At 37.2% G+C, this 23,410-nt stretch overlaps 1 protein-coding gene across 2 annotated transcripts in view; it reads left to right on the top strand.

Annotated features, from left to right (window-relative positions):
- The window catches only part of LOC137257986 (zinc finger protein 64-like), a 189,613-nt gene that overhangs the window by 16,701 nt on the left and 149,502 nt on the right, over positions 1-23,410 (top strand). The window contains exon 9 of one of the 2 annotated variants that reach the window (XM_067795511.1): positions 16,602-17,821. The exons of the other annotated variant lie outside the window; for it this stretch is intronic. Within the exon in view, the coding sequence (XP_067651612.1) occupies positions 16,602-16,627 (26 nt within the window). The 3' untranslated portion in view covers positions 16,628-17,821. Of the gene's footprint in view, positions 1-16,601; positions 17,822-23,410 lie in introns of those variants that run through there. 2 annotated transcript variants of the gene reach the window in all.

Raw genomic sequence — 23,410 nt, 5'->3', positions numbered from 1 at the left:
GTTGATACCGAACTTTTTATAATGAAATGATGAAATGACAAATATTGTGGAAATGAGAAGGTGGGAGGGTAACATGTTGTAAAATTTTGATAAAATGCATACGACAGTGGTGGTTGTTAATAACAAACTAAAATTTGTGGTCCTCTTGAGCTCATCTTAGTATTTTGTGGAATGTTTTGTGAGACTGTTCCTGTCAGTAAGATTAACAACAGACATTCACTTTATATTGAAAGTGGGGATAATAAAGGGAGATAACTCTTACATGTTTGATAACATGAAATGACTTTTCTTTTGGTATTATGACAGATGCTGATACACTGCCCCATAAAGGAAGCATAATTTTAGTATCATTCAGGAGTTTACATGTATTTCCTTTTCCATCATGGTCTGGCATTTGTTTATATAAGTAAGAGTGCAAGAATCAATTTTATATTTAACATAAAGGTACAGTTGTGATATGTAGTCAAATAAATTGTAATTGCTTTATTTTAGTTGTTACTATGATTACACCCTAGAAAATCAGGAGTAGACATTTGTGTGTGTGGTTTTTTTTCATTTGTTTATTTACATTAAAATCATATTTGTTGCATTACAGTTTAGACTGCTGTGAATCATTATTCTAGGCTTCTAATGTATTTGTCTGTTATGTGAATAGGTGCCTAAAATAATCTTTAATTTAGTTTATTAAATTGGTTTAAGATATTGTTTATTGCAATAATAAAAGGAAACAGAAAAAAGCAACAACAGCACAAAAACAAAACAAAAAATGTTTGTATGCAGATTTGAACCAGGTTTCCTTTGGACAGATTTTCTTTTGAGGATAATTCTGCCAACAGTCATCTTTAGGCACAGTGATCTCCCTTTGTCCATCATGTGCCGGCACATATTTTGGTAAACCTGTGATATATAAAACCTACCTCCCACGACGAACTATTTCTTCAGCTGTCAGGAATGTGGCAATTTCTTCATTATGAAAACAATAAAATTTAATCATGTGTTTCTGAAAGCAACTTTGAATCAAGCGAGGTATATGGAGATATTTTGTTTGCAGTTCAGAATGGAAACATACCCCATGGGAAAAAGCAAAGTGTAACATTTGTTCAAGTGTTGAGTTTTCTGACAGTAATTAAATTACTATGCCTGGATGTTGCAAAACAGTTGCTTTAGTGTACTTGTTAGCATTGTGGAAACACTGTCCTCCCTTGTAAACAAACTGCTGCCACAGTTAGGAAATAATGTGCTTTCTCACATTTTAAACATGGAACTTGCATAAAATATGACATCTCTGTTTATTTGTGATTGTGCGTTTTGTTCCAAAGACAAGCTGACTTTTGTTCATTAAAAACACTTTTTTTGTGTATCCATATAAATAATTTACTTGAAATAGGTTAATTGTGAAGTTTTAACCGAAGATAAATGGATTGAGTATTTTTACTCTGATTGGTTATGTTCATGGTGTGACATTGGAAATTGGGAATGTTTTCAAAGAGAGTGGTACATGAGATCATCATAAACCCGTCTGTGTATTGTAACCTGATCCCACTGACATAGCACTGATACACATCCATGACTTTGCTGGAATGTGTCCTTCATCACTTGCGAATTTCCTTCCACAAAGAGCAGACTTATTGTTAGACTGTTAAATAACAAAATAAATCTTAGTCAAGCATGATGAAAAATGTTGGTCTACAACAGGGGAGAATTATTAGATAGATATTGTTGCCCCCCCCTTGAGATGCTTTGATTTGTTCAATTATACGTATGCTACATTTTTTTTTCTTAAAAATACTGTCAGTCTATGCGGAAATCTTTTTACTGTATGACCTAATCCTTTAGATATATGTTTCCTTCATTTGTAGGGTCAGAGTGTTTTTGTCCATATACACAAAGAAATTAGTTTCTTAATCACATTTTAAAAAAAATAAAAAAACTATTTCAAGAATGTTAAGAATATCTAACTTTTCACATGAGATGTGCATGAAATGGTCTCCTTAAATACAAGAGTTGAAATTATTAATGATAAATATGGTACAGGCATACAGTCTCTCATGTCCATGTTTCTGTGACAGAAATATTGCTTTTCTCAAGAAAGACTTCTTGTAGTGCCTTGAGCATGTCTGTCGAGGTGGATTGGGTGCACATATAAATATGGATTATTATTATTATTATTGTTGTTGTTGTTGATGTAGAGGGTGAGATTTTTTGTTTCCCTCATGAAGGTTTAGTTGGTTTTTTTCCCCCAGAATTATGAGGTTTGTTTTTTTTAAAACCTCGTCGCTAATGGAAATCAAATTATCTCACCTTTGATAGAGAAACTTTTTACCAACCATATTTGCCTTAATAAACAACCTTGGTGTGTAGACAGCTGACAAGGGGGCACATATTAAAACCATTTAATTTACTTTTCTAAACCATTAAATCTTTTCAGTTTGCACTTGAATGAAATATCGATGACACTGAAACTTTGAAATAAGACTATGAAACTATACATCACTTCTGTCCGGCCGTTTTCTGTACAAAATGTGAAATTATCCCAAGTTCATTTTAATATCACTTTGAAGTTGGTTTTTTTGGGTTTTTTTATATCACTTTGAAGTTGGTCTGGAGTGCTAACGGAAGCAGGGTGCTTATTTAGGCAAGTACGGTATGCTTTTGTAGTGTGAGGTGATAAGGGGATCAGATGAATATAATCAGTGACTTTGTTGATTGATTGTCATTGATCTCAGGCTGTGTGTAACACATAACATCAATCACTAGATTTTACCATGCCAAAATGACAGTTTAATGTAAATATACAAAATCTTGGGCTTTAATGAGTAATACAAGTCAAGTAGCATTCTTTTGGTCATGTGAGGCCATCACTGCTTAGTAATACACCATGCGAATGTGAGACTTGTGTACATTTGTATGCACAGTGATGTACCCACACTATCATGAAGGTCAAGGACATTATAAGGGTCTTGACATCCACATGTATCATTGAGGTATTTATCTGTAAAGTAATGTTCTACAAGTCCTATAGTGCTGAGTCCCAGACTGAAGGATACATAATGCCATACTACAAATACATTTTTATGAATTGATTTTTGCAAACCCTTTAGCTGAAGTAGGTCATCATGAATCAAATCAAATCAGTTAGCCTCAATTAAATTTTAATGCATTAGAATGTTGTTTTGGTGACAAAAATAATTAAGCTGAAGTTTTGGGTGGTCCCATTAAAGCCAAACCTTTACTTGGTTTATTGTTTAATTTATTTTTGTCATTAAAGTCTTACAATCTTTGTCATAATCCTAATGTTAAAAGATAATTGTTTTGGAGTCCTTAAATTTAACTGCTGTATGATCCACAGCAACACTTTCTGTTTTTCCAATCCACATAAAGTATAGTTTTGGCAGGTAAAATGTAAAAAGAGGGGTGTTGATCAAATAAATGAACTGAAACATAAATTAAGTGTTGCCTAATGTTATGCCATAGTTAGACAGTCTGCTACACAGTAGCATTTCATTTTCATAAGCTGAACAAAAGGTGAAGGGAAGGATCGAGACAGTTTTTGCTCTCCAGCTGCCTGAACACTGATATCATTGATTATATGTGCATAGGAAAGCGATCATAGGAAAGCGACAATTTGTTTCTGTCTGTTTTTTTTTTTTCATAACCCTGTTCACAATAGACTTTACAAATTGATAATGTTTCTTGACAATATGTGAAACGCAGTGTTGATTGCTAGAACAGAAGACAGTCATTTCAAATAATCAATTTTTGTCATTTGTCATTTTTGATGTTATAGCTTAGGTAATTTTATTGCTAAATATGGTTAGTTGTGATACTGGCAGATTGTATAGTCATGCCTCCTCCAAATAAGTCTGTGTGTAAGCTTTAATGTTTAATTAGCCTCACAGTAAAACTCAACGCAATATAGAACAAATTCACAATCCTGATGTCCTTATTACTATTAGTAGAAATCCGCAAATGCTTCACTGTAATCTTGAATACCAGTCTGTGTGTCATAGGGTGGAGCTTGTAGTACAGCTCATGGGCTGGACAGTAACAGATGTATAAGTTTGAAAATGAGCTAATATGTAGACACACATACGCCAGTTTGACAGTATATTTAACAGACGCTTGGTGCATAAATAGGATAGGAGGTCTCCTAATATATCATAGGTCCTGTAGAACAGGTATATATCGCTTGAAAGTGATGGAGAAGAGATGCGGTCTCTTTGTGTTGGGAACGAGATGCTTACCTCTTTTGTGGACACTGGTATTAATTACACATCTGATATGACAAGATCACTCAGCAATTCTGCTTTTAGCAGAATTTCTTTTGAATATGGAGAGAGTCTTTTCTCTTTTATTAGTCCCTCATATAGACTTTGACTCAGATATAATTTAAAAACCACCAAACCTGTATTCTTAGACCACAAATGCAGTGTTTCTCTGATCTCTTTTATGTTATGCTCATATTGTTAATCACTGGATTGTCTGGTCCAGACATGCTTATTTATTTACACACTGGTGCCATATAGCTGGAATCAGAGACCACATAAAAAAACCTGATATGTTCTCTGCTGGATTATTGCTAAATATGATATTAAACAACAAGCAAACAAAAACATCAAATAAATATTTTGCTAAAATATTCTTAAAATACTTTCACTCAGATATTAAATGTTAGTTATCAAAGTGCTTGACTTGTGCTTGAAAGTAGCACTGAATACAGCTGATGAGACTGTTCCATCAGTATCCTGCACCCACGAGGAATCTAAGGCAGTATTTGGGCTGATCCCATACCGCTTGTGCTAAAATACGGTCAGGTTCTTTCAGTGATTAATGTAATTTGTCAAATCAAGGTGACCTAGAATTCTGCCCGAACTGGAGTATCCAGACAGATATAGATATGCTACATTCAGTTTAGGATGAAGGCTCTTTCCCCGACATAGTACACCCTCTTTAAACTTGAACCTCAGAAACTGGATACCTGGTTTAACATGCTTCCTCATGGAGCCTTATTACGCAGTGTACCAGATGAGACTGTTTTGTTAGCCCCTGTAAATAAAACCCATAGTAACTGTACCTCCTGGTACTAGTGGTGCCTTTCCTGAAACCATCATTCTTGGAAGAATGACCACTGACCAGCCTCCAGAACCAGGGTATTTGGTTAGAGGAAGATATTCCTCTTCTCACTGCTTTAAAATTTTCCAGGTCCTTAAAGTTTCTCATCTCAGGGAGAGAAGAACCTGAATATATTTATATTTTTGAGTATTACACATCACCAGGGTTTTTTGATGTCTCACATATAAGTTTGTTTTTAGAGCTGATAAATATTTTTAAGATGTGTGGAAATTACTTTGAGCAAATCAATTCCAGAATAGCTGTAAACAACCAGCCAAACATTGCTTTTTTTTCCACACTCAAAACTGAATGTCTTCAGTGAGTTGAGGATAGTCCCTGTTTAGTATAACTCATCAATGTTTTATTGATTTGTTGCAAAGTGATGTTGATGGTTCAATATATACTCAGCTTGATCAGGACACTGTTACTTTGTATATTTCTGGAAATTGGATGATCAATATAAGACCCTGTTTTTCGTTAAAACTTTTAAACTTTAGATGTATCTGATGATCTTGAGGCCTTTTAGGAAACAAGATTTCTCTCCATTTTAAAAGAACCATGGTTGAAATTATGCCTGAAAGTAACACTAATCAGACTCATAGTTTTTGATTTGGGGAAGAATTTCAAACATTTTTTCCGACAGAATTAACTTTGACAGAGGCTCAATCGACATATAGTTTTCTTTCTGAACATAATTTGATGCTATTTCATCTTGACCCGAGTGTAATTTTTGTCAGGGCAAGTCTAACCAGTTGGTGTTCATTATAAAACTCGCCTCCAGCATTATGAGGAAGAAAGACGAGTACTCACCAAAATCACTGACATTTTAAATTTAACAGATGTACACATTATATCAAAGTGATGGAATAAAAACAGGATCTGGCGTATTGGATGTTGAACTCAACGTGTGACATCGTTACTTTTAGAGACGCACGCAACAAATCCAATTTTTTCTAAAACAGATGATGGGTACTTATTGATTCGACTTATATCTAATTGTTCGGGACCACTCTGGGGCACTGTAAATCTTCATTGCTTTTGTTTCAAGCTGATTTGATTGAGTTGGATCTGTGAGGAAGATTCATGGTGTCTTATACAATATCCAGCTCTCATCTGCTCTGTCTGGACAAGCGGCCATTTTGATTTTTTTCAGTCAGCCTAAAGTAGTATTTTGTTATGTTCATGTATTTGTTGGAAGTAGATTTTTGTGCCTTTTTTTTGTTGCTTTGAAGAGTTTATTTTGTAATCTGTGAGGTCATTTTGACAGTTCTTGTTTGTCACTTTTAATCCTCTTGGACCACTGTTATTTCGTATTTATCACGCCAGTGCAAGTTATTGGAACCACCTGCATCAGAGGCTCACAGTATTTTGATATTTGAATTATCTGGATAATTTTTATATAGTTATTCTAGTGAAGGAAAGAATAATGATCTTTTCAAAGAATTAATAGTTTCGGGCTTTGTAGGATAAAGGAAAAAAAGTGTTTCATAAGTTGTACACTGTCATAGAAAAGTGAAAAAAATCCTATTACATATTAGAAAGGGAACCATTATGTAAAAGGATATGTATTTGATAACTAGATGGGGGAAAACGTGTAATTCGTGTGGAAAGTAGTTGTGTAATTTTAGAATTTGTTTGAAGATATGTGAATCTGTAGTCTATGTTTCACCATTAGAATGTTAAACAGGAAGTGTTTTAATGGTTAGTTGTTAAAACTTAAAGGAATAAAGTGTTAATTTAGTGTATGGTTCTATGTATATGTGTTATCACAATTATGTTAAAGACATCAGTTTCTTATGTATTTGAAGTACTTTCATTTTTTGTTTTAGATCTTGAGATTATTGTGGATATTAAATTATTTATTTATTTCCCCTCAAGTGTGTAGGAAGACAGATTGGGTTCTATTGAAGCTGTTTTTTTCTTAAATTGTTGGAAAATATTGATAATAATGATCATCATCATCATCGTCAGTCACCACCCTTTTCCTCCTCCTCTGGTTTTAAGAATCATCTGATAGACTTTAACTCCCAGAAAAACAACATAACATTGTGTCAGTTTTTGTTTCACCTTATGGATGTGATCACCAACACAATGTCATAAAATAATGACCCAACTCCATCACTGTCCAGAAAGAAACTGATGAGGCCATATTCAATATCATATGGAAAAGTACAACACACTCTGTTATCTGTGACAATTATCCAGTGTCAAAAAATATGCTTCAATACATTGTCCTCAGCATCCATCATGGTGGTGAACATGCTTGAAAGAAATTCTGTAATTTGGTAAAAAAATTGGAAATGTTAAAATGAGAGTGAAATGTCAGGAACTTTTTTTCATGTTTACTGTTTAAGTCTGCTTCCATGTTTTATTGCGTGGTATGTCAGTAATCGTATCATATGGCCTCATCAAATCATTGGCTCGCTGAGAATAATTACTGACATGTTTTATGCCAGTGTAGTATGGATATGAAACAAATGTGATAAAATATTTTTGTGTCTCTTTTTTTTAAAAAAGTATGCTTTTGATAAATCTTTTTTTTATAAACTTTGTTTATACTATATGATTGTGGCAAACTGTGTGTCAAAATGTAACTGTCATATCATTTGTCATATGAAACTGACGGACGCACATGCCATTCACAATCTGATGATATAAATAGGTATGATGTTCACCTCTCTCTCTCTCCTGTCTCTCTTTCTCTCTCTCTCTCTCTCTCTCTCTCTCTCTTGCATGTAATCAAAATATTCTTGAACTGGGGCAAATTCTGATGCCACAGGACATCTAGTTATGATGATCACATCTCTCTCTCTTTCTCTTTCCCTCCCTCCCTGTCTCCCTCTTTCTCCCTCTCTCTCTCTTTCCCTCCCCTCCTCTCTCTCTCTCTTTCCTTCCCTCTCTCCCTCTTGCATATATATTTATGAAACATTCTGGAACTGGGAGGCAAATTCATAAGTATCCTGTAAGAGGTATTTTCTGGCTGTCAGAAATCTTTAACCAAAGAGATATATTCTGAATTTGTTGACAGATCTGACATTCTTATGTTATAAGACATATTCCTGAGGTGTAAGAGATATCAATGTGTAAAACATATTCTCCAGCTGTCAGACATATTTTTAGGTGTAATTCAAGTGATATTATTTAGGTGTAAGACATTTGCACTAGCTGAGAGACGTATTCTCAAACTGTCTTACAACCTAACGCTGTGAGACAAAAAAATATATAACACAGAGCAATATGTTAGATAAGGTGCAAAGTGTGAAGTCTCATAGTCCTGCTGTGCCCTTATAGCCAACTTAGTATGGCAGTTTGACCAATGACAAATGAGAATAAATGCTTATTAGAGGAAATCTTGTATTCACAAGGTACTGGACGAATTATTCACTATTTGATAGTGTCATTTGCTTGTGTTGTCATAGTGTTGTCATCTTGCTATAATGTTAACTTGTCACTCCAAAGAACACATTTCTGACATCCTGTGCAGTGTAATTGCAGGATTTTAAAGCTCACTCGCTCCCTCACTCAGTAACCCGCTCACCCGCTCACCCACTCGCCCTCTCACCCACTCGCCCTCTCACCCACCCACTTACCCCCCCACAACCCTACCACCCCTTGTGGCTTGGGATGTTAGATTCTGCTACTGCGTATGGACATCTTTACAACACTGCTATCTGTGTATCAGAGGATTTGATAAAGCTACACATGACCTTTGCTTCCACACAAAATCAGAAAAACATTTTTGTGGGAAACTGTTATCCACCGTTGGAGACTGTCCCAAATATACTCTTGCCTCAGCCCCATCCCACCCCCAGCCACACCCCCACCCCCAGCCACATCATCAAGCTACATTTTTGTGAGGTAGATGGAATGCTAGTCAAAGCAGAGTTAAAACCAAGTCACTCGCCCACTCACTCACTCACTCACTCACTCGCTCGCCCGCCCGCCCGCCCGCCCACTCACTCACTCACTCACTCATCATGAAATATTATATTCCACATTTTAAGTCTGTCTGAATATTTTCTCATTATTTTTATGAAATGATTTTTTGTCTATATTTCTTTCAATGTCAGTCTGTCCTGAATGTTTTTTTCTGAAATATTTTATTGTCTAAGTTTTTATGAAAGTCACTCTGTCCCAATATTCTTGTGAAATATTATATATCTGTAAATTTTTTTTATGAAAGCCAGTCTCTGCCAGATATATTTTTCTGCCTGAAATATTATATTGTCTATATTTCTTTCAAAGACAGTGTGTTCTGAATGTTTTTCTGAAATATTTTATTGTCCATGTTTCTTTGAAAGTCAGTCTGTGCCAAATACTCTTCTGAAATATTTTATTGTCTTTTCATCCAAGTCAGTCTGATATATGGCCGAAGACAGGTTGATTTAGTCACCAGCTTGTAATGGATAGCACACATTGTGATGATCTCACTGCACCTAAGTGTATTTCATATTGTTGGCATATATGGACGAGGGTTATGTTACGGAATATGATCCAAACCCAAGATACGTTTTTTTTCTACCCTACATCAAAGATGCAGTGATAAGAATACCTATTTTTCACTCAACCAACGCAATAGACACAGTTGTTCCATAATGTTAAAAAAAAACTATACAGCCAAAATGCTATAAATCATAAAAAGAGGAAATTGCTGCGGTTTAAAAAATGAGTTAGATGCAAGATATATACATCATTTCTATATTTGCAACAAAGAATAGGATGAAGTGTCTTGGCGTGATTAATGTCAAACAGATAAAAAACAGCCTTCATCTGTTTAGGGAAAATGCTTTTGTTTATGTTTGTTTAAATTTCATGTTGGAAATGGCTGTTATTGAAAAGAAACCATTTTTAAGGAACTGTCTTGATGAGGAAATAGAATGTTTATGCGAATATTTTACAAATGCATAAAACGTCTTAAAGATAATTGATGTGCAGAATGCTCAGTGACCTAATCTGGCTGTGGAATTGTTTCGGTGTTGTGTAAATCATGCAAGAAATATGTGCAAAGCGTCCAAGAATGAGTTCATTTTCTTCACATGTATTTATAGTTTCATGGTTATGATGTTTTGAGGGGTGAAAGTTGTTTATAATCTTTGTGCACTTGACAATTGAACGGGAAGAATGATAAAGATCTGCTGTTGATTGTTTCAAGAAATGATTAGGCTTGATGCTCAAATGATTTCACTTCATGTAGAAACATTTCAGTGTGATGAGATAATTTGTGCTCATTATGAAAGGAATTTCATGGGCAGTAAATATTTGTGGATGGTGAGTGGGGTGCCTGTTTTGTTCCTGTCTTTTTGTGGGAACGTTGGGTCAGAATAGGTCCCCAGAAACATGTGCTTGTCTGTCTGTGGTGAGTTCAGGTCCCAATAATCTCTGAGGTGAGTTCAGGTCAGAACAAGTCCCAGTGTTGCATGCTTATTGGTCTGTGGTGAGTTCCTGTCCCTATAGTCTCTGTGGGGAGTTAAGGTCCTAATAGTGTCTGTGGGGAGTTCAGATCCCTATAGTATCTTTGGTGAGTTAAGGTCAGAACAAGTCCCAGTAACCCAGGCTTATTGGTCTGTGGTGAGTTCATCTTTCAGTAGTTGCTATGGTGAGTTCCCAATAGTCTCTGTGGTGAGTCCAGGTCCCAATAGTCTCTGTGGTGAGTTCAGGTGCCAATAGTCTCTGTGCTGAGTTCAGGTCCCAATAGTCTCTGTACTGAGTTCAGGTGAGAACAAGCCCCAGTACCCCATCCTTCTCTCTCTATGGTGAGTCCAGGTACAAAAGCCTCTGTGCTGAGTTCAGGTTAGAACAAGCCCCAGTACCCCATCCTCCTCTCACTATGGTGAGTCCAGGTACAAAAGTCTCTGTGCTGAATTCAGGTTAGAACAAGCCCCAGTACCCATCCTTTTTCTCACTATGGTGAGTCCAGGTACAAAAGTCTCTGTGCTGAGTCTCCTTTTTCGTGACACCATTAGGACTCCAGGTTAAGTCTTTTGCTGACAACTCAATGAAAGAACATTTTACATGTACACTCACACACCAACTCAGACATTCTTGATTCAAAATGATTTGAAGTGTATACACTCTTGACAGGTCATGCTGTGTGAAAGTGGGTTTGCCTACTCCAGATAGGTCAGAAGCAGTCAGTTTACTATGGACATCAAGAGCTGATGAATATGATTAAATGTTTGTGTTAATGATTCCTTTATCAATATGATGAGTACCAGGTTCATATCCTTAATCCTTCTATTCACTGAATCTAGAACTAGCAGATGAGGTAGACTGGAGGCTTGTTTAGACAGTGCTGCAACAATTGATTGTCATAGGCCTGTGTTTAACTTACTGCAGTGTTAGCTCTGAGACCGCACAGTCCGCAAATGTATTTTTTGTTAAGTGTGCCTCAGGGTTTTCATAAAGATGTTTAGGCGTGCCCCTTGCAATTTAAATGTGCCCAGAAGAGCAATACCTTCTACGGAGCCTTCTTTAACCAAGTGAATGTGGTTTCACTACAAGTTGGACTCTAAGTTTGCCCTTGTCACTGACTTCACAATGGTCTTTACTATGTTGTCAAGTTTACTTGTGAAATGAATATACTGCTTGTTTAGTATGAAAAATGTTTATAAATAAATTCAATCTTTTGTGTGTGTGTGTGCTCTTTAGGCATCAAGAATTTATCTTAACTATACTGTAAGTATTGTCATTGACAAATGAAGACAAATTCACAACCAAGTTCACCTTTTCAATATTTGCATGTACAGAAAGCTCTAAGACTCCTATGCTTAACTTGACCTCTGACTTGTAGCTCTAAGACTCCCATACATTAATGTAGACTTCAGACCATCATAGCTTTAAGACTCCCATACTTTAATGTAGACTTCAGACCGTCATAGCTCTATGACACCCATACTTTAACGTAGACTTCAGACCGGCATAGCTCTAAGACCCCCATCCTTTAATGTAGACTTCAGACCAGCATAGCTCTAAGACTCCCATACTTTAACGTAGACTTCAGACCGTCATAGCTCTAAGACTCCCATACTTTAACGTAGACTTCAGACCGTCATAGCTCTAAGACTCCCATGCTTAACTTGACCTCTGACTTGTAGCTCTAAGACTCCCATACTTTAACGAAGACTTCAGACCATCATAGCTCTAAGACTCCCATGCTTTAATGTAGACTTCAGACCGTCATAGCTCTAAGACTCCAATCCTTTAATGTAGACTTCAGACCGTCATAGCTCTAAGACTCCCATACTTTAATGTAGACTTCAGACCGGCATAGCTCTAAGACCCCCATACTTTAATGTAGACTTCAGACCGTCATAGCTCTAAGACTTCCATCCTTTAATGTAGACTTCAGACCGGCATAGCTCTAAGACTCCCATACTTTAATGTAGACTTCAGACCGTCATAGCTCTAAGACTCCCATACTTTAATGTAGACTTCAGACCGTCATAGCTCTAAGACTCCCATACTTTAATGTAGACTTCAGACCGGCATAGCTCTAAGACTCCCATGCTTTAATGTAGACTTCAGACCGTCATAGCTCTAAGACTCCCATACTTTAACGTAGACTTCAGACCGTCATAGCTCTAAGACTCCCATACTTTAACGTATACTTCAGACCGTCATAGCTCTAAGACTTCCATCCTTTAATGTAGACTTCAGACCGTCATAGCTCTAAGACTCCCATACTTTAACGTAGACTTCAGACAGTCATAGCTCTAAGACTCCCATACTTTAACATAGACTTCAGACCGTCATAGCTCTATGACACCCATACTTTAACGTAGACTTCAGACCGGCATAGCTCTAAGACCCCCATCCTTTAATGTAGACTTCAGACCAGCATAGCTCTAAGACTCCCATACTTTAACGTAGACTTCAGACCGTCATAGCTCTAAGGCTCCCATACTTTAACGTAGACTTCAGACCGGCATAGCTCTAAGTCTCACATCCTTTAATGTAGACTTCAGACCGTCATAGCTCTAAGATTCCCATACTTTAACGTAGACTTCAGACCGTCATAGCTCTAAGACTCCCATACTTTAATGTAGACTTCAGACCGTCATAGCTCTAAGACTCCCATACTTTAATGTAGACTTCAGACTGGCATAGCTCTAACACTCCCATACTTTAACGTAGACTTCAGACCGTCATAGCTCTAAGACTTCCATACTCTTAACACACACTTCCGACACCCATAGCTTTAAGACTTTGATATAAACTTCTGTCAGTTCCAGCACTAAGATTACTCAGTGGAAGGTGCCCTGGGTAATAGATTCATAATGAATGCTTTATTAAGGCATGTGAACTTGTTGACTTCCCCCAACAGTGAGATGACTTGGGTAACAGGTGTAATAATTGGTTATGACACACCCCGCAGATAAAAATGGTCTTCTGTCATGTCCATCATGCTCTGACACCAAGCAGTTTGACCGATTTCCAAGAAAGTTCGCCAAATGCTAGGAAGAGTTTTATGGACAACAAGAGAGCTGCATTTCTTTTGTGATAATTCTGACAGATCATAGATATGGCCGGGTTTTTAGCTCATATTTCCTGCCAATTTGGCACGAGTTTCTATTAAGAAATTATAAATCACCTGTCACTGTAATTTCAGGGATATGGGAAGTTTTTCTTTCCCAGGTCTAGAAGTAAGGGTGGATGGTTTGCACTGGGTCGGCCTTGTCATATTAGAAATTGATGGATAGAAAAGAGATTATTTATGATGAAAGTAGCTTCAGGATGTGTACAATTTGGAATTTTGGCAACAATAGTTTAGGATGAAGTCTGGGATGCCTGTTACCTGTCAAAGAGTTTTCACATAAATATCATAAAGTTTGGGGTTGATGTATGGAGGAACCAGCAGTGATGACAAGCCATATTTGCCATGGCCAGCCAGACCAAGTTAAGGGGAGAGCTTTCCAACAGGTTCCAAGTTTTTTCCTTGTTTCTGACATCCCGACACTATCAGATCATCAAAAGCAAATGGCACTTCTAGCTTTCACAGCTACTAATTCATGATGTCGCTGCTTGTAGATGCCAGTTTAGGCTGAGTAGGAGAGTGGGGAGGCGGAGGTGCTTGCAGTTGTTGCGATATGTCAAACACACAGGGTTGGATTAGAAAATAATACAAATTCCGCTCCACATGACTATAATGGTTTACATGTGGAATGTGGGATGTAAGCTGATGAAAATCCAAAATAATCTGACTGCTGATACTGTCATGTTTAGATTTGTTTTTAAACAATGGAAATTCTAAAGTTTACTGATTGGTGGTGGGCTGGCTCTGATTATATATGCTTGTGTCGGTCTTACAGAATAGTTGCCGTGGTAATCTGGCAATGATGCTATTGTTGCAGATGGAGTCTACTCCATGAACCTACTTAACGCTGTGTAAGAAAGTTTTTCTGAATTATGACAACTGCACAAAAAGATGATATACAGTTTCCTGGTGTTTTGTTCCATTTCTACACTGACTGACTCTGAGCTGTCATGTCGGTTTACATTGGTGGCCCACTTGATATGACAAAAAGAGATATGAAATTTTTTCCTCGTTTTTATTATCATACCAGTATTGGTGATGAGAATGGATCAATTGTGTGATATGCGAAGCGGATGCGTAGAGCACTGCACCACCTTTGCTTCAACCATCATGTGTAACTTTAACACTTGTGCCATGAGATATTTACCTGATAAATGTCTTTAAACTGCATCTCATCCGATTTTGTGATAAAACTGACAGTTGCTAAAACATCAGGAAAAAGGGTATGGAATTCCTTTCATTGTAAAAAATATTTCTTTATTTCTTGATATGAGTAATCTATATCTGAGTGAGTGTGTGAGTTGAGTTTTACGCCGCACTCAGCAATATTCAAGCAGTGTGGCAGCGGTCTGTAAATAATCAAGTCTAGACCAGACAATCCAGTGATCAACAACATGAGCATCGATGTGCACAATTGGGAACTGATGACATGTGTCAACCAAGTCAGCGGGCCTGACCACCTGATCCTGTTAATCACCTCTTACAACAAGCATAGTCGCCATTTAAGGCAAGCATGGGTTGCTTCAGGTCTATTCTACACCGGGACTTTCACGGGTCCTGTATCTGAGATTACAGGAATCTTGGGGTGTGTAGGCTGCTCGTATTGTATTTATATCTTGGGATATTAACAATAATTGCTTTCACAGAGGGGTTACCATGTTTATTGCGTGCTATGTGTACTCGGGAATAAAGCACCTACTCATTTTGGGGTACAAGTTCCAGCAAAAGTATGTTATTTTTATATACTGCACATTCAGATACAACATTGTGCAACTTCAGAAAAATGAAGAGGAGATGAAAAACAATTTACAATATAAAAAAGGATTACCAGGTACAGTGATTTGCAATATCACACAGAGATTATGATTATTACCTCTGTCAATCAGGTGACATTCTCCCGTTGTTTTGATTAAAATTTACAAAAAAAAATAGCTGAAAATTAAATCTGAATCTGTTATCGTAACAGGACTCCTGACTTCTATACGGTTTTGTGTTAAATGCCCTTGATACAAAACAGAAACATAAACAACAAAATATCCGCCTTGAATACATATTCAAGTATTATTAGAGAATCACATGGCAAAAGCTTTATTGGTATTTTTTTTTTTAAATTTTAAACATATATTGCTCAAAGGAACTTAAGAAATACGTGATTCCTTCTTTTTTTAAGGATGTCATTCTAAGACATTTTCGCTATTCCAGTCTTTAGGGTTTCCTAACTTATTTTGAGTTGCATAGATTATAATTACTTCACTTTCACTGGCCTATCACGCTTTTGTCATTGTACTGCAGAATATGATAGTATGTTAATGAGACACATTTTCATTTGGACCTCTCTGTTATCACTGCTAATATTTGATTATTCTGAATGAAAAACAGGCCAAATTGTGACATAAATTTTGGACCAATCTAAATCTGTTTTTTTTCTGGGGCTTTGATCTTTGGACTAGATAGTAGCAATCTGAAGACTACCCTTACTTCATGGGTCTTGTGGTTATTCAAGCCCAAATAAGGTTCTTTTTATTGCCAAGCTAGGGGTTTGAAATACTGGTGGTTTTTAACACAGATGATGCAGTTTGATACACGGAAATTAATTCTTGACAAATTAACATTAATTTTAAAACATTTTCAGATGTTTTTTTCAGGTTCCTATGATTTGTTTTATTTTTCAGGGTCTTGTTTTTAATTTCTGCTTCTTTGATTAAAGAGCTTATTTATTATATTGGCACTGTAAAATGTCTCTTGTCAATACTCATCACATTTTTATTAATCTATGTGGTAAACAATGTAAAAATCATAATATCTTTAAAAATTAACTTAAAAATGTGAATGTTTAAATCAGCAAATTTTAATAAATAAAAATTATCATAATATCTTACAAACAGAATTCTAAATTTGGATACAATTTAAAACTTGACCAATATTTTTAATATATTTTTATCCCTTTTTTTTTCAGTCCATTTGAATAAGGTGGTGCAATGAGGGATAGTGTAAGACCCTGTGCAATACAAAGCTTGGTCGGACTTACTACTCTTGGCTGATGTGAACTGTCAGTGTTCCTCACTGTGGTGTGTTATATGCTGATTGTCTAAATCCACCACTGACACATGCACATCCTGATGTTTAGCACTGAAGCTACTCCCGTGATAAATCTATGAATTTGCTAAGTAATCCAAGTCGAAGAACCATAGAGGAGAGAACAGAAATGCCCTTTCTAAGAAGCCTGAAGATGAAAAACCCATTCACCTAAGCCCTCGTCTTAGTTATGGATCACATCGAAGGATGATAAATTATTGGTTAGTAGGATTTATTGTTTTAATGACAGGTCGCAGAAGGTGAAAAGGGGGCCATAAAACATGTATTTATTTGATTTATGACGTCTGGAGTGGCAATGTTATCCCTGTTTATGGGCTTGATAGAAAAGCCATTATTTCCAACAGAGTAAATAATGCACGAGGCCATATTTGCTAGTCGTGGATCAGTCTTGTTTTAATCGAGAATCGGACGAGTAATCAAGTGCGATGAAGACTAATACTGCATTATGAGAAATACTTGCACGATTCTGTCAACCAAAGTCCAAATAACGATAGTCATAGACTTGTGGTGATTTGCCTGACGCCATTTGCGTTTCTCTCTCCTGCATGCCTGTGTCGAGGGCAGCCTCTTATGACTTTGCCTAATACATCTCGGAAAAGCCTTCATCCATCTTATCCAAGTTTATAGTCACAGAAAGAATTAAGAAAAATGAGACGAATATGGTGGCTGGTGGATTGGCGTATGAGAAGTCGTTTGATAGACAATAAAGGATTAAAGCTCTAGACAACACGGTTTTATCACTGACCATTTCCAAGTCCCCATCATGTGTTCATCTTGCTAAGATGAAGCAAGGCTGGTCCCGTTCTCATAAAGTTCATTTCAAATAGACTCTCACTCGGAGAGGCTTTGGACCAAGAATGAATTTCTATTTTGTATGCAAAGCAAGACGGTAACTATTAAATTCACAAAATGGAAATGGTTTTTATCTGACATAAACTGGGAACGTGTCACTGACATTTATTGGCATCAGCACGCTGTAAATTTCTAAATGACAAATTTATCGTGCTCCTGCTATTATTTTTGTTTCATTATTGAGAATGTTGCATTATCATTGAAATAAAATATCATTGTTATATGCAACCAATTTATTTGTTGAATGTTACCGTTTTTGTGATTTCTTTGTGTGTTTATGTTGCATGATGGCTTGGCCAAACAGAGGCGGTATCTGAGCAGTCGTCAAGGAGACGTTTATGGGCAGGAAAGTTTGATGTGCAGAGCTAGTGGTTGGAAAATCTTTCAGATTAGTCAATGGGCCATCATCATTTCTCCATCAGTCTTCTGACCAGTTCAATTTTCCCTCCATTCATCCATCCCTCCCTCCATCTATCCATCCATCCATCCACTTTTCCTTTTATCCTTCCATTTGCAAACCCATTCCACATAAACCTCTTACCACCCACTTCACCTGTACCAACCTATTCATCCATTGATGTACTACTTATAATCTGCCCTTCCATCATCCATCTAGTCATCCATGTTTCCACCACCCAACCAATGGTTTACAAACCCATATTTCCATACCCATACAACCATATTCTACCCACACATCCCTCAAATACCTTCACCATCTACCACATCATCAATCAAACTACCTGTCCTTTCATCCATCAACTACCATTTACTACCCACTCATCACTGCACTACCCATCAACTATCCATCCATCCATCCATCCATCCATCACCTACCCATCCCTCTACTACCCATCTACCACTAACCATCTGTCCACTACTTAATTCCTGCCCACCCATCATCCACTTCCCAATTACTACACACCTGTCCACCCAATACTAATTTACTACCCATCCATTACTCGATTACCACTCACCTGTCCTCTCACTAACCGTTTACTATCCACCCATTCCTCCACTATCCATTTTCTATCCACCATCCATCCACTACCCAAATACTACCCACCGGTCCATCCACTATCCATTTACTACCCACCATTCATCCACTATCCATTTACTACCCACCCATTCACCCACTATCCATTTACTACCCACCATCCATCCATTACCCATCCACCCATCTCCCTCTGTTAAATACCTTCTATAATGCTGGTCCTGATGTACATGATGATAAACAGAAGTGTCAACACTAGAAACTCCAGCTCAGTTGTCCCTGCTAAATAAGAAATACATATTGATTCTGCAAACCTATTTCCAACCTTTCCAGAAACCTCATTATCACACAATACCATAGATTTTCTGTGCAAAACCATCATGTTTCATATATATTCTCAGATAAAAACTGCTAACTTATTGTATGAGGTTGTTCTTGCTGAGGTGTCATCATGCATAGATATGCTGTGGAAACCATTGGCAAGGGCAGTATTTCCTTCCCAGAAAACAGAGGTCTGTCTGATCACAACATGCTTCAGACACATCATGGCACATATTGGACAGCAGTAATGACTGTATCACAAAACTCGACCATTTTATCATCTCAAGCGCCAAGTCAGAATGTGACTTTATTTATGTTTATGTCATGGCGTAATTATGTTGTATTTTTTTGTGTGTGATGAAATGACTTGTTAATGTGACATGGTTTGGACAAAAGTCATGAATGCTCTAGTTGAAGTGCTTAATAACATTCTCTGATGCTGAGTAACTAGAGTTAGTACAGGTGTTGTATGTGTAGTGCAGTAATGGCTTTGAGTCACATGACTAAAGAGGTTGTACCCTTCAAGCTACACATGTCTTGTGCTCTACACATGTCATGCAGACATATGTTAATGTTGTTTTAACATGTATGACCATTGGTTATGACCATGGTGCAGTGGTTAAAGCGTTATTGCTGTTCACACCAAAGACCTGGGTGTGGTTCCACACATGGGTACCATGTTTGAAGCCCATTTCTTGTGTCCCATGCAGTGATATTGCTGGAATATTGCTGAAAGCGGCATAATGCTGCAGCTGTGAAGCGACTTATGATGGGATTTGTGTCATGTCTTTTTCAAGAACCTCAGAGGTTTAGTCCTTCAGCAGATTTGGATGGTAAGGTGTCAGTTGCGAGATGAGTCCAGTGACACCCTATAGTAAACACCCCAGGGACTCCTCATAGTGAACATCCCAGTGACGCCCCAAAGTAAACACTCCATGGATACCTCATAGTAAAAGCCAAAGTGATACCCCTTAGTGAACACTCTAGTAACAACCCATAGTGAACACACCAGTGATACCCTACAGTGACATGCCATAGTAAACACTCAGTGACACCTCATAGTGAACACCCAGTGACACCCTGTAGTGAACACTGAAGTGACACCTCATAGTGAACACACCAAAGTTAATGCTCCAGTTATACCCTACAGTGGCAACACCCAGTGACACCCCATAGGGAACACCTCATAGTGAACACTGCAGTTATACCTTACAGTGACACCTCATAGTGACCATGCAGTGACATCCCAAAGTGAACACTCCATTGATACCCTACAGTAACATGCCATAGTGAACACCCAGTGATACCCTACAGTGGTACTCATGGTGAACATGCAGTGACACCCCATAGTGAATGCCCTAGTGGTACCCATAGTAAACACCCCAGTGACACCCTACAGTGACACCCATAGTGAATCCGCAGTGATACCCCATAGTGAACACCCCAGTGACGCACTACAGTGACACCCGTAGTGAATGCATAGTGACACCCATAATGAACAACCCAATGACACCCCAAAGTGGATAAATCACACTGAACACCCCATCCATACCCTACAGTGGCACCCATACTGAACACCCCAGTGAAAGCCTACAGTGACACCCTATAGTGAACACCCCTTAGTGAATACTCCAGTAACACCCCATAGTGAACACCCATTGACACCGCTTAGTGAACATGCAGTGACACCTCATTGTGAACACCCCAGTGACACCCATAAATTTGGCTCAGCTTTCAACACTGCCCTTGATCAGAAAATTCATTAAATAAAACTATGAGCATGGATTAGGCTACTATATGCAATCCAAGTCAGCGAGTGTTATGATTCATCAGGTTGTCTTTCATGGACAGGCTCAGTGTTGACCTGCAATTTCCAGGGGGAAATTTCTCATAGTGAATATCACAGAGTGGATAAATCACACTGAACACCCCATTCGTACCCTACAGTGGCACCCAGGGTGAACACCCCAGTGATACCCTATAGTGAATACTCCAGTGACACCCATAGTGAACACCCAGTTACACCTTTTAGTGAACACCCCATTGACACCGCATATTGAACACCCAGTGACAGACATAGTGAACAATCCATTGACGTACTTCATGTTGAACAACCATTGATGCCCAATAGTGAACACTTAGTGACACCCCATAGTTAACACCACTATGACATACCGTAGTAAATTTGGCTCAACTTTCAACACTGCTCTGGATCAGAAAATTCATTAAGTAAAACTATGAGCAAGGGATAGGCTACTACATGCAATCCAAGTCAATGAGTGTGACTATTCATCACGTTGTCTTTCATGGCCAGGCTCAGTGTTGAATATGTGCTCAGTGCAAAATATTCACAAAGTTATCACACATGTTCATGTGTATTAGAACTACTATTTCCTAATGTGGTACACTTTGTTCAAATTGAATATGCGTATGATGATCTAATGGGTATAACAAAGTCTCAACCACTTGATGTATGCCTTATTCAAGGCGGCAGTGGGGTAGCCAAGTGGTTGAAGCATTTGCTCATCATGTTGAAGACCCAGGTTTGATTCCAACATGGGTACAATGTGTGAAGCCTATTTCTGGTGTACCCTGTCATGATAATGCTTAGATATTGTTAAAAGCAGAGCAAAACCATATCCACTCACTCATTCATATTCATCATATTAATGATGAACTATAGTTATAAGGAATTATTATTAGTGGACCGTTTGTTACAACCATACGTAACTGCCAAGTGTTAGTGAGTGAGGGATGGATGGAGGGAGGAGGGAGAATAGTTGGATGGATGAATAAATAAGTATGCTTCTTGTAGCAATATTACAGTTTTAACATAATAAACAGTACTTGAGAAAAGTGCATTGATATTGTGCTCAAATGTGAAGTAGAAGCCATGCCATCACATTCAATTATTATACACTTTAAAAATGAATTTGATTGCAAAAAGTACAATAATTTTCCAAACATTGTCAGTATCAAAACAATTGCCAAAATTCTGAGAACAAAATACATCATGAATAGCCCATTTTCACATTTAGCCATTGAAGTACATGAATTTTTTGTGCTTGACAATATGTCGGTATATACATGTGAACATTCTGTTTCATGACATATACTTTATAATTAAACAAATTATATGACAGATTAATGTAGGTTTCATGTCAGATGGTTATAAACCATAATATGTTCATTCATTTACTGAAGTACAATTTTGTTTTGGGAAGTATTACTTCACACGTATAATATATCTGAGCAAATTGGATTGTCAGATATACTATCTACACAACTACCAATAAGTGAACCATCTGATATGACACAAGTTGTAAGGGAAACTGTAGCAAGTCAACGAGATTGGATTTCCATATCTTATATAAATAAAGATCAGTGATTGGCTAAATCCACAAATAGCCTCAACCCAGACAGCTTTAATGAATCCTTCGTGCTTATAAAAGAATGTATAATGCTAGACAATAAAGAAACCGACAAACTTGTATTGAATTACAAATTACACATAGGTTTTTATTTAATGTTTTCTATAAGGTGTCCTTTATCAGAGGTAGTTGTAGGTAACTAGATCCTGAGATTCATTACATTTGATATTCAATGTCTACAGGGACACGCAAAATGTATGGAGTCAGGCCAGACACAAAGACAAAGGGTTTGTATATCATCTTTCAGAGGATGGTTAATACTATCCAACGCACAACTTGTTTACACATCAAAAACAAGTCGTCTGCTGACTTTAAAGGACAAAAAATAATTTTGGTGACAAGCAAGTGATTAAACGGTTCTTTTTCATACGGCAAGGTATAATCAAGGTTGTGATTTATTTGACAGCTAGAATGATGGATTTGATTGGATAGCAAGGCTTTTCCTGAGAGCCCTGTAGATGTAGTATCCTAGGAATATCTGTATCGGCAAATTGGCGCTTTAGAATAAAACGTAAACTGGAGCTAATATGATACCAGTTTAATAGACTGAGAGAGAGGGCTTTTGTACTTTGAGCAAAAGAGTGCCTTTGTAAAACAAATAAATATTGATTTAAATAAAATTGGATTTTAGTAATGTATTTGTTTGATCATTCAAAGTTTTGTTTAAAAAGTAATGTTTTTTCATTTTGTCCTTTTTAAATGCTCAGACGTTCAGTGTGTTTTATGCTACCCTTGATTTGATTATTACTTCAGTGAAATGAATATAAAAATGAACTCAAGTGCTTTTAAATTTTTTGGCAAGATAAATGAAGCTTGTTTCTGTTTGCGGACCACAAAATCATGTCAGTACAACATGCAGATGGTATGATGAATCAGTGGTCATCAAATATGTAAAAGAAAAAAACAGGAATATGTTTTTTTATAAGGAAAACCAACTTTTTAAAACTTCTTTGAAATAATAATATCATTTAACGCTCAGCTGAGCATGTCATTAGCCATCAAATATTATAACAATATCTGAATTATTAATTTGTTTGTACTTGAGAGTCCTTGAGAGAATTACGTGTGATGCTG

The sequence above is a fragment of the Haliotis asinina genome, chromosome 12, assembly GCF_037392515.1.
Source record: "Haliotis asinina isolate JCU_RB_2024 chromosome 12, JCU_Hal_asi_v2, whole genome shotgun sequence".
Taxonomy (NCBI): Eukaryota; Metazoa; Mollusca; class Gastropoda; order Lepetellida; family Haliotidae; genus Haliotis; species Haliotis asinina.
This window is presented reverse-complemented; position numbering and strand designations above follow the sequence as displayed.